Source organism: Condylura cristata, unplaced genomic scaffold, assembly GCF_000260355.1.
Source record: "Condylura cristata isolate star-nosed mole 26May11 unplaced genomic scaffold, ConCri1.0 scaffold00036, whole genome shotgun sequence".
Lineage (NCBI taxonomy): Eukaryota > Metazoa > Chordata > Mammalia > Eulipotyphla > Talpidae > Condylura > Condylura cristata.
In genome coordinates, this window is record NW_004567137.1 from 6,526,491 (window position 1) to 6,539,062 (window position 12,572).

The 12,572-nt window shown below is 41.7% G+C and overlaps 1 protein-coding gene across 13 annotated transcripts in view; it reads left to right on the top strand.

Annotated features, from left to right (window-relative positions):
- Nucleotides 1–8,197: 8,197 nt before the first annotated feature.
- C2CD5 (C2 calcium-dependent domain containing 5) overlaps nucleotides 8,198–12,572 on the top strand; it is an 88,267-nt gene continuing 83,892 nt past the window's right edge. For all 13 annotated transcript variants that reach the window (XM_012732844.1, XM_012732847.1, XM_004693215.2 and 10 more), the window contains exons 1-2: nucleotides 8,198–10,565; nucleotides 10,727–10,845. In XM_012732844.1, the coding sequence (XP_012588298.1) occupies nucleotides 10,756–10,845 (90 nt within the window). In that variant the 5' untranslated portion in view covers nucleotides 8,198–10,565; nucleotides 10,727–10,755. The remainder of the gene's footprint in view (nucleotides 10,566–10,726; nucleotides 10,846–12,572) is intronic.

The following is a 12,572-nucleotide window of genomic DNA, read 5'->3' on the forward strand; positions in this document are numbered from 1 at the left end:
GCCTTCCAGGTGGCATAGTGGTTAAGCCTCAGAGTTACCACCACGATGGCCCTCCCAAGCAAAGTGGCCTGAGTTCCGATCCCTAGCCAGGGAGCTAAACCAGGTGGCACAGCAGACCTCTCCTGTTTCACCTGCTGCTGCAGCAGGTCAAACAGTGTATTTCAGTAGATTTGCCTATTCAGCGTCCCACTCTCTTTGGTGAATTCTCTTACCACTCCCCCCACCCCCAACACCTGAGGGTACACCTCAGTTCTTCTACACAAAAATCAATAAAAATCTTACAATAAAGGAATAATTCTTTAAATTTTTTTTGGGGGGGCAGCAGATAACTGACTCTCTACCAGGTTGGAATGGGCCCCTCTTATCAGAGCCACTAGCACAGGCCCCTGGAGCATGGGCCCTGTCTAGAAGATACACCCCAGCTGACAGTCTGTGCTAAGCTGCCAGACTGATAAACCCACATTCTGGCCTAGACAACCTACAGACAGCTCCGGAAGCAGACTCTCAAAATCATCTCAAAATCTGAGTAACCATCCCACCCACCCACAGAACTATAAGTATAATCATTGCTGCTAAGTTGCCAAAATTTGGGGTATTTTACAGAGACAAGAATATTTGTGGAAAAACTTCATGGAACTCACTACACATAAACCTACATGCATTTATTTTTCTGACTTTTAGCTTTCACTTTTTGTAGTAACAGCACCTCTTTTTCTATTTCATTCTGTATTGAAACAGGCAATTTCCACTCTGTGCTTGATTTCCCTGCTGATGAATAATGTCTAGTATGATTCTTTCTCAATGATTTCCTTCAATTCTCCCTTATATTGACTGGTGTCATATTTATGTTAATAACAAACATAGAATTCTTTTCTTTTGATCTTTAGCAGTTCATTTTATCGTCAATCTTCATGTGAATGCCCTTGTGTAAAACTGGGCTCTTATTAATGCTTCTTTCGCCCAGAAAATAAAATTTTCTTAAATGGCTTCCTTTGCCTATACAATAATGTTTTTGTTTTTTATCTTAGCCATTGAGTCACCTCCTTCCCAATTCTGGTTGCTGTAGCTATTTCCAGGCATTTTTTCTTTTTAAAAAGATTTATTTATTTATTCATACATAACGGGGGTACAGGCCAGAGGCACAGGTGTGGTAAGAGGATTCACCAGAAACACAGTGGGAAGCAGAACAGGTAGACTAACTAAATACACTGCTGAGGGCAGCAGCAGGCTGGTCAGGAGAGGTCTGCCGCGCCATGTGGGTCACCTCTGGGGTAGGGATTGAACTCATGCTGAAGTGGCTTTAGCTTCTTAGTGCTATGCTTTAACCCACTGCACCACCAGGGAAGTCCCTATTTCCAGGCATTTTTTAATACCAAACAGCCCAACTCCAGCCAAATTAGACTGGTCATTCTTTCTAAATTATGCTACAAACATTGCTTCTTTAATACTTTTGCTATTTTTTTTAAATTTGTTTTTATTTATTTATGCATAGAAACTGTGGTGTAGGCCAAAAATGCGGGTGGTAAGAGGATTCACTAGAGACTGAGTGGGGTACAGAAAAGTCAGACCTACTGAAATGCATTGCTGAGGGGAGCAGTGGGTGAGACCCATGTGGGTAAGCTCCCTGGATTGAACTCAGCACGGTGGCTGACAGTAGCTTCTTAGTGCTGAGACTGTAGGCCCACTTTTGCAATTGATCTGTTCTCTCAAATAAATTTCCACTATCTGGATCTTGCTCATCTTAAAATATCACTCACATCCTACCTTCTATGTGAGGCTTCTTTTCTCATTCCCAGATTTTTGGAATTTTTTTAATATGTTATGGTCCAAATCACTCACATAACCACCACCATCTATTTAGTCATTTATTGTTTTTACTTAACATATGTTTCATCTATACACCTAAATTGCACCTTCTGGAGGCCAAAGTTCCTATCTTATATCTTTGGGTAAGTATAAAGTGTTAGCACTAGTTGATGTTGAAGGTGGCAGATAAAGTTGAGTAGGATGTCAGATAAGGGACACCCTAAATTAGAGGAACAAGGACCAAAAGGGAGAAAAATGCATGGTTATTCCAGAGATGAGAAAAACATTAGTTAAAGGGCCAATTTAATTCCCTCACAGCAAGAACAAAAGTTCAGCTAGCTTTCTCTCTCTTGCTTACTTTTCTCTGAGGTACAGAGTTGCTCGTTTTTGCCTCAGGACTTTTACACTTGTTGTGGAAAATATGAACACCAAAATAGAACTTTAAAATTACTTTGTTGTTTGCAAGAAATGCGAACAGGAAGGAAAGAGGGGGAGTGTTCACTAAGCAGCCATAAACAAACTACCACCATACCCCAGTTCCTTAAGATATGAAATTACAGAATCTATTTCATACCTAAGCTCCCCTCCAGTTCCCTGAGTTGCCTGTGGTTTGCAGGGGAGGAAGTGCCACTTAACACCAGAGGTTGGGGGAAGGGAGAGCCCTGTAGTCGAGTTTGCACAACTCTTTGAAAGGGGTTGGCATATATATATACATATACATATATATATATATATATATATATATATATATGGGTTGCAAAGTTGCTCCAGCAAAACATTGAGGAACTACCTTTTACACAAGACCTTAGTTTTCTCTAACAACAGACATATAGCCCTGTTTTCATTCAACACACTTATTTTTTCAACAAATATTCTAAGTGCCCAGACAGGCACTGTTTTAGGGAAAACATGCCTTACAACAAACACAAGTCATATACACAAAAACTTAAGAACAGTAGGAAAAATAAATACCATGAGAATACTGATCCAAGGAAAGCTGCTCTAGCTATGTTACTATACAAAAAATAACTTTCAGGCAAAAAAATATTAACAGCAGGTTACTGCATAGGGTTGACATGTTCAGTTCACCAAGATACCACAATTTTACTTCTGTATGCCCTGAATTACAGCCTCAATACATATCAAAGAAACACAATTATAATAAAAATAAATCCACAATATAGCAGATTATTATGGAGAAACTAATTCCTTCACTGTACCTTTCCATAGCTTAATCCCTTAACCCCTTTTCAGATGTACCTGTTATTTTCAAATTATTCTATTTAAAATATCACCTTTTATTCTTTATAGTGTATACATGTGTGTCTATTTTCACATATATATGTATATATATACATGCCCTGAGTACTCATTTGTTTATTCATTTCTCTTTTACTAAAATGTATTATTCCCTGAGGGTCTCGTCTATCTCATTCGCCATGAAATCTTTGCTTTCTTTAACAATTTCCATCCATAAAAATATTTGCAAAATAAATAAACAAGTTAATAATCATTGGATACTTCTGTGTACTAGCAGAAGTGTCCTTACAGTTGGTTTCTTAAAATGAAGGTTCAATTGTATCTTAAAGTTTTTAAGTTATATATTTTGTCACCTCTTTTTTTTTGTTCTTGCCACATATTTGTGGCAGAAACTGGGTAATATGTTCTATTAAATTCACCTTATTTTGGATTTTCTTGATTGTATTCTCATGACATTATGTACATTTTTCCTATGTCTCTTGTATTTTCTGTAAAACTGGTACATCACATTCAGGCTTACTACTTTTTTGGCAGGAACACTTTACAGTTGCTAGGCACAGCCCATTTCATTGTAACAGGAGAGAGAAGTCCAGTGGTCTCTTATTTTGTGATATCAGCAGACATGGGTAGTCATTGATGAACTAAGATTTCACTAGGGTTGCAGATGGGTGTTATTTTATTTTTGTCAGTGTTTTCTTGGGATACATTCCTGGAAGTGAAGTTATTGGGTCAGACAAATCCATACGCAACTGCAAACATTTCCTCCATATAGGTTATATAAATTTGCATTTCTATCCAGAATATAAGATGGATAGTATCTGTTTTCTCACAGTATTACCAACATGAAGTTGTCAAACTTTTGGATTTCCTCCTAGCTGACAAGAAATGACAACTCATGATGGGATTGATTGCATCTTTCTCATGAGCATCTTTTCATATGGTAAAAGGCCATTTGACTTTCTTTTTCTATAAACCGTTTGTTTCTTGTCCACTTTTTGAAAGGACTGCAGTTCTTTTCTAAGATCTTTATGTATTAGGTAGTGATCCTTTGTGATGTAATTTCTAAGTATTATGATGGAAGGAATACATACAATTTTTTTTTTAAATAGCTACTCAGTAACCTAACATTAGTTATTAAGAAATGGAACATGGTGATTTTTTTGCCTTTAATGGGAACAATGTAGTTGATAAGTGGGGGACCTGAATTTCTCAACTTCATGAGAAATAGTTATTCAAGTGTGTAGGGGTCCAATCATGGAGAGATGTATTGTCTAGATTAGCAATTTTGGTTTTTATCTTGATAGAAGTAGACAGAATCTTATTCAGCAATAGATCTGAATCTTGCTCATGATAAAGTTAGTATGTAGACATGAAGAGTCAGGGGATGTTGAACAAAACTTCCTTAGCTGGGGATGGAAGTAGTAAGGGTAGTTTCTTTGTTTATTGAGAGGCAAGAACTGGGTTAGCTATATGAACCCAAATGACAGGGTAGTAGCAGTTAGTGCTCCAGGATAATATGGGGACATTTATACTTGGATTACTTATTCAAGTCCCAACATCTGTACTATAAGAAGGTATGCAATGACTTCTCTTGTTTTATGTGGGTCTGCTAATCCTAAGTGGCCTATATCCAGCCTCCATTTTTTTTACCTGTAGTTCTGGATTCCTAATCAAGGTCAGAACTGCTGGGTCATACTAGCCCAACCCTACAAAGTGACTTTCAAATCAATTAAAAGCATAAAGCTGGCCCTCCCTGGTGGCGCAGCTGGTTAAAGTACTGCACTAAGAAGCTTAAGCCACTTCAGCATGAGTTCGACCCCACCTGCCCTGGGGGTGAACCACATGGCCCAACAGACCTCTCCTGACCCGCCCGCTGCTCCCTTCAGCAGTGTATTTCATTGATCTGCCTGTTCTGCTCCCTACTCTGTCTCTGGTGAAGCCTCTCACCGCCCCTGCACCTCTGGCCTGTACCCCAGTTCTGTATGAACAAATAAATAAATCTTTAAAAAAAAAAAAAAGCATAAAGCTAGATAACTCTGGGAAGGGTCTGCATCAAGAGGTATGACTGGGAACATGGGGTCGGGGGGGGGGCAATGAAGAATACATAAATTTATTCCTAATTTATACATCACTAGGTATGACCTGGAACACCGGGGGCAGGGAGAACTGTTGACTGATGTATCACAAAGGATCCCAAAAACTGATCAGTGGAATGCCTTATTGATAAGGTTGGAATCCTGATGGGGGAATCAGGGCATGATCCACATATCAAGCTATCAGCACCCTACCCCAGCTTCTTGTACTTCCCCATCTCCTTTTCTACTTTCTCATATGATTAATTCTGTATGACTAGTTTACCAATAAAAAAGCCAGGATCTTGCTCTCCAGCGGCATCCTTCATTATGTAGCCTGCTCCACAACTCGCATTTCTATCAGTGGTATTGTCTGATGCAACAGTTCTAGTATGGTTTCACTAAGGATGGCTAAAATGTCAACTGCCTCTCATCTGAACTGCAACAGCTGCCTGCGTGGCAGGTGTAGTATGTGACACTACTCCCTCCTGTGGGAAGCAACATAACCTAGAGCACATTTAGAAATTTCTTCAGCTGTATGCAACAGCCCGAGAAGGCAGCATAACACACAGGGCTGTACAAGCTACAGAGTTCATCTGTGTTCTCTCCATCAATTGCAGTAATTAGTTATCCACTTGTCAGCACTCCTCCTCTGAACAATGCTAGTCCACAGCGAGTTCAGCTTGGGAGCTGAATCCTGCTCGTGACAATTTTAGTAAAACTATCTATGTATCTATCTAGTTTTGCTTTCCAAGCTAGCCATTAACAAAAGGAAGAAATAGGAAGTTAACAAAGGATCTGGGAAATTATGACTCAATGTAATTAATCTGATTAAAGTTTTAATTGGTGTCTCTGTGAAGATAATGGTCATAAAATCTATTAGTGCTACTTAATTAGCAAAGGAAAAATGGTGTGCCTAGGAGGAAGTACAGTGTTAAGATTTTTAAGGATCAGGAATCTGTCTTGGATCTGGTGAACTGAAGTAAACTGGAAGCTATTTAAGTTTGTAGAGACAAATGAAAACAATTCATTTAAATGATAATTTCAGCTGAAATGGAACAATCTAGTATAGGTGATAGGTCAATACATAGTGGAGAAACCATTGTTTGACTGTAAACAAACCCAACAATGCCAAAACAAATGAAATTCAAAACCCTGGCTGTTTCTCTTGAAGTTCTGAATATTCTTACCTTCTTATAAAGAGTAGGGTCTCACAAGAACAAAGGATCTTTGCCCAAAAATTCCCCTAGGAGAGAGATGGCAATATACTTGCTATTTAAAAATAAGGGTTGGGCTGCTTTATGCTGAGTTGGGTTAGAGGAAAGTAAAAGTGGAAGTAGGAATGTCAGTCCTCCAGGTGGTAAATAATGGAGGAAAGTGGATGAATTTTTGAGAGCTCTATAAATAATAGGGCTTGGCAATAAAGTCAGTGTCAAAGGCTAGGAAGAGTCAAAAATCATTGTGAATTGTGTCTTAAGAGTTTTCCACAAAGGCCTGAATTACATGTAAATGGGAAACCTTCAGGTTTCCATTTGGAGCTTGTCCAGATACTGGCACAGTAAGAAATCAAGCTTAGGACCTGCCCAACGTCTGGGTGACAAGGCTCACTGAATGCAAGGATGGGTACATGAAGCATACACTTCAACCATCTTCCAATCTGGAGATTGTCTTTTCCTCGACGTGTGTTAGTTATGCCTTTACAAGATACACTGGAACCAACTGGGAGATGAGACTACTTACCTATAAAGCAGCAAATTAGTAGCAAATCAGCTGTTTTGTAGTAAACTCAAACAGAAGTAACTGAATTGAGCTCAAGTTGTTAATTGGAGTGTCAGAAGGAGAACAAAGACCAGGACTAGGCTTTTTATTTTGTCATCATGATTCCTGATCATGATTTAAATTGTTTAAATGAATTGTTTCATTTGTCTCTATTAACTACAGTAGCTTCCAGTTCACTTCAGTTCATCAGCTCCAAGACAGATTCCTAATCCTTAAAAATCTTAACACTGTACTTCCTCCCAGGCACACCATTTTTTCCTTTGCCAATTATACAGCTCCAGCTTACTTCTGGCTGACTTTGTGGTCATTGTGACATTCCAAATGGCAATAGGAACTAGATGGTTGCAGACATTGGTTCACATCCCAGAAGAAAAGTATGGGCTACAAATAAAAATGTGAGAATCTTTAGCCAAGCAGACAGAAATATAAAGTATGGGTATGAATGTAATCACCTAGGGAGAGAGAACAGCTAGAGAAGAGGGTCAAGAACAAAACACTGAGGGGGCTCCCTGAGGACTAGGGGTTAAGACTCAGTGATATCACCACAGCCTGAGCTTGATCCCCAGCCATGGAACTAATCCACATAGCCGATGGTCCTGTCTCTACTGTTGCTCCCCTCAACAGTGTATTTCAGTTAACCAACCTGTTCTGCTCCCTTCTCTTTCTCTAGTGAATCCTCTCACTTCCCTGCATCCTGGGCCTTACATCCCAGTTCTTCTATGCATAAATAAACACATAAAAAAAAAAAAAACAACCATACTGAGAAAACACCTGATTGTTGAAGACAGCAGGAAAGCTGAGAAGACAGATGCATATAACAGAACAGGTAAGCAAAACATGGTGACTGAATACCCAGAGGAATGGTGTTTCAAGGGAGAGGGAGATCAAGTATCAAATGCCTGAGAGAGAGAGGTAAAATGAAAATTATTCACTGGCTTCAGCAATCAAAGACCAGTTTTGAGAATGTTAACCTGGCAGAAAGGTAGGGCAAGAGATAAAGCCAGAAAGAAGACAGAGCAAAGTGATATAATATATATATATATATATATATATATATATATATATCTCAACTGTGACTCAAATTTAAATCCACAAGTATTTGTTGACCACTTGAAGAACACAAAGCAAGGAACAGAGAACTGAGAAATATTTAGGAAACAATCTTTCCTTTCAAGGTGCTTAGTTTAACAGGGGAGAGAGAGGTATTGGATAATTATACATATGGACAATGCAATAGTCAATGAATTAGATTTAGTGGTCGCATACAGATAGGAGTAGAGTTTTTATTTGGAAGGAAATCAGAGAAGACAGTAGAAATGACATTTGAACTGAATTATGAATTCATAAGTATCTGCTAGGATGATTATGAAAAAGGCATCTCAGAAAGAGAAAAGTCTAGTGTTTCTGAATGAGGTAATTTTCCTTTAAAGAGCCTGGGTTCCAGGATCACATGTCCTGCCTCCAACATCACAAGTCTTGTGACTTAGGTTAATTATGCCTTCTCAAAACCCTGAATTCTTCATCTGTAAAATGAAGGAAGCTAATTCCAATCTCCAAGGACTTTAAGGAGGCTTAAAAGCTGTGAAGCACTGACTTCAGCAGCTAGTACAGAACAAATAGTCAATAATGGCCAACTCTTGTTATTACTATAGGATGTAAAATGCAAAAAGGGTGTGCCGGAGTTCTGAAGCTCAAGAAGGTAATCAGCAACCAGATCAGGACAGATTTGTCAGAACAGTAAGGCTTGTTCCCAGCGTTAATTAAAACAAGCCAGCACAATTATTAGAGAATAAACTGAAGTCAAGCTTGATGTTACTAAAAAAAAGTCTTCAGGAAGCATCTTAATTATAATCTCCTGTTGATGAAGCCTAAGGCAACAGGTATATACAAGTATCTCACAGGCCACTAATTAGGAGGCTGACATTGTTATACTTTAATTATGCAATTTGCAAATAGTTTTATATTGCAATGTCTTGTAATACAATTTCCATTAAGAAATTGCTAAACTTTAGTTTCCCAGCAATTTTTCTTCATGTAATTCAGTAAGTTTTAAACGAACGTGTAGTGTGATAAAACTGATTTTAGTAGGAAAGCTATTTTACCTTTACTGTGGAAACAAAACACAACAGAATTAACAGATCACTTAGGGTAGGTGACCTTGAAAGGACAAAAGAAACAGATCTAAGGAAATTTGCATGGGAACTATAACCTCCATCCTTTTGTCAGCTTGCCTGGATAATGGGTTTTCTAGTCCAGAAAAAGTCAACACTTTTCATTTTAGCCTTTTTTACCGTGAGGAAACTTTTTCCTGTTCTCTTTGGAAAAGTTCAACTTCTCATTGGCGTGAACAATTCCTCCGTGGAAATAATTTTTTGGCTTGAAAAATTATTCTGGTTCTTTATTGCCTGAAGCACTTAATTTAAACCGAGTATTTTTCAAGTTAAAAACATCCTGATGGCTTCATCTGGGGATTTTCCAATCCTGATGAATCCAGGGGTATAATCTTTCAACCGGAATTGTTAATTCATTCTGGGCACTTGATACGTCAGACACGGTTTTTGACATTTGGAATGCAGTCAGTGGCGTAAGTTACTAACGTTCGGGCACGTGCCTCAGTTTCCCTAAACTCTCTCTGATGGATTGAGTCCATAGATTATACCTCATTTATATCACACACACACATACACACACACACACATATATATATACATATATGTATATATAATTTGCTTGGGTGGATTCTTCAAGACGTTTCAAGATGAAGTTCATCTGGCCCATTTCTTGCACTTGACTGATTTCTTAAAGGTGCTCCGGAAATCCTGACAGCACTGTGGGTCTTTTCTTCGGGCCTGCAGAGCCTTAATAAGTAAACAGAACGGTCCTAAGAGTTTGGGGCACACTCACTCATGCAGTGGCTTTGAATTTCTGGGCTCCTCGCCGGAAAAAAACCTGCACAATGTCAGCAACTCAAAGAGCATACGTGTACAGGGCAGCATTTAAAAAGTTACAGCAGAATACTCGACTGAGCGCTCCTTGAAATCCTACATGGCGAGCAAAGAACAGCACCCCTGCCGGGTAGAAACCAATTAATGGGATTTTACGAAGCATTAGTGGGCCCTTAAAAAAACAGCTTGAACTCACTCCTCTCTACAGCCTCGGCTGCTACTTCTGTCACAGCCCTCGGAAAGCCCACAGGCTGCCGGGAAGGCATCCGCCAGCGGACAAACCCCCGCTGTGCCTCGGGAGCACCGAGCCAGCCCACTAGCGAGCGAGGCGGCAAGAGAGGGGCAGAAACCTCAGAAACCTCTTGGTGGATGATGCACGGTTCGACCCGCTGTCCTGTCCTGCGACTTCCCAGAAGGCAGCCCCGCCCCCTTCACCTTTTCCCGGCGAATTTAATCTCTCCCCGACCAGAGGGCCGAGCGCCGAATGATCGATGCTTCCTCCACGCCCGAGAGCCGCCATCTTGGGGGGCGGAGACAGCCCTGTGAGGGCCGCCGAAACTCTACGAGATGTTAGCTGACTTGGGCTTTTCTGGTCAGCGCTGTAGGACAGAGGCCGAAGGAACCACCGGGGTCGTTCCTCCGGCTGCCTCTCCGGAATGAGGCCTCAGCGCCCCAGCGGGACGGCACACCTTCCCCCCAGAGCGTGAGTGGCGAATTCAGCGCGGCCGCGGCTCCCGCGCGCGCGGGCTCGGCTGTCAGTTAGCTCGCGCGTGCCCGCCGGCGCGCACCACTCCCGCGCGCGCCCCTCCCCCGCTCCGCTCGGCGCCGGGCGGCGGGCGCAGACGCTCTTGTTTGTTTCTGCAGGAGTCGGAGGAGAGACGGGAGCCGAGACCATGCCAGGGAAGCTGAAGGTGAAAATCGTGGCCGGGCGCCATTTGCCAGTGATGGACCGGGCTAGTGACCTGACTGATGCCTTCGTGGAGGTTGGTGCCAGGTGCTGCCCCCGCCCCCCGCACCCACGAGGGGCGCGCAGCGGGGTGAAGGATTCTCCCCACCTGGCCCCCGCTCCTCTGCGCGTTGCTAGGTCGGCCGCCTTCCAGTGCGCGGCGCTCCCTGGAGGGTGCACGCCCGACTGTTGGTGGAGGGATGGGCAGTGCGCTCGCGGGCGGCCCGGCGCCTCCCCCCCACTGCGGTGACCCTGCTGTCAGGGCTCCGAGCGGGCCACCTGCCAGCGAGGACATCCCCAGGCGTGGCACACGCGCGCACACTCCCTCCCTTGGGGCCGCGCACCTCTTCATCCCAGAGTGATGGAGAGGATGTTTAAGAATGTAGACGCAGGCAGTCCGTTATGGGCACCGGGAGATCTACCCCGCCAGGACCTCCACTCTGTAGCATCACGTTTTCTGAATCATCAGTGTAAGTTCCAAAACACAGCGGTAACACTTTCTGTGCCTGTATGGACTGGTGAGCCGGTCGAGCCGGTGCGTGGTAATTGAATGTCTTGAGGTAGGAAGCCAATTAAATGCCTTGGATTTAAAGGGCGAAATTGCTTCTTGGATCTAATGATTAGTTTATAACTCATGCAAATTAGCACAGGCCTAGGGCCCGGAAAGTAATAACCCAGAGCTGAAAGGAGTCAAGTGAAAAAACTAATGAAAATTGACATGATGATGAGCCAGAGCACTAACTAGAACTAGAACGCAGGCATTTCATGCTTAGAGGTGATAGATATACGAGAATATACAGTGTGATCTCATCTCAGTATAAAATATCTTTGATACCCCCTAAAGGTTGTCTCACCTAATGACTGCAGTCCTCCTCCCCGCACCCCATTGGCTTCTCAATCTCAACTTCATTTTCATTTGAGAAAGAGTCCCTAAGTCTTTTCTTGGGCTAGCTACTAGAACATGGGAGTATAGAGATTACCAAAGCAAATAGATTTTGCTTTCAAGCACTTACAAAATGATGCACACAGTTTAGGTTAAAAGCACATAGTTAATGTGTATTGAGCCGTATTATTATAGTTTTCTGCTAAGTACTTTTCAATTCTTAAGCCTCAGGATAGTCTTGCTTTTTTTTTTTTAAGTCTATATTACAGATGAGGTAACTGGTGGCTCATGGCTGTACATAATTTGTTTACAGTTACTCAACTTAGTAAATCTCTATTAACTGGTGGTCTCTTTTCTGCACTGCTCTGCTATTTACTAACTCTCCTGATGCAATAGTGAGTGTTATTTTAGAAATGAATTCTGACTTCTGAAGGTTTAGGAAGTCTTCCCAAGAAGTGGCAATTAAGGCAGGTCTTGAAGAATAACCAGGATTTTCTTTGTCAGAGGGAACATCAGGAGCAGAGAATGGGGACTTGGTGTGATCAAGGAGCCATCTGAGTTTGAGTTGTGCTGGGAGTGTAAGTTGTTACATGTGTAGTGCAGATTGTGGGAAGTAGAAGCTGGAGGTAGGTTGAAGCCAGACCCTGTTATCTATATGAAAGTTTCTCTTTATCCTGTGAGCAGCAGGGAGGTTTAGCCAGGGAGCTTTTTAAGCAGAAATGAAATAAAATCATGTTTATATTTAATTCTTTATAGCATGGTTTCAGTGGTGAAGGACTGGGCAGTGATAGATCAGGCAGGCAGAGCAATTAGGAGGTGGCTAGTTTGTGCATTTGAACAATGGCCCTTGGGTTAGAGGAGGTTAGAGGAGGAAGGTTTGA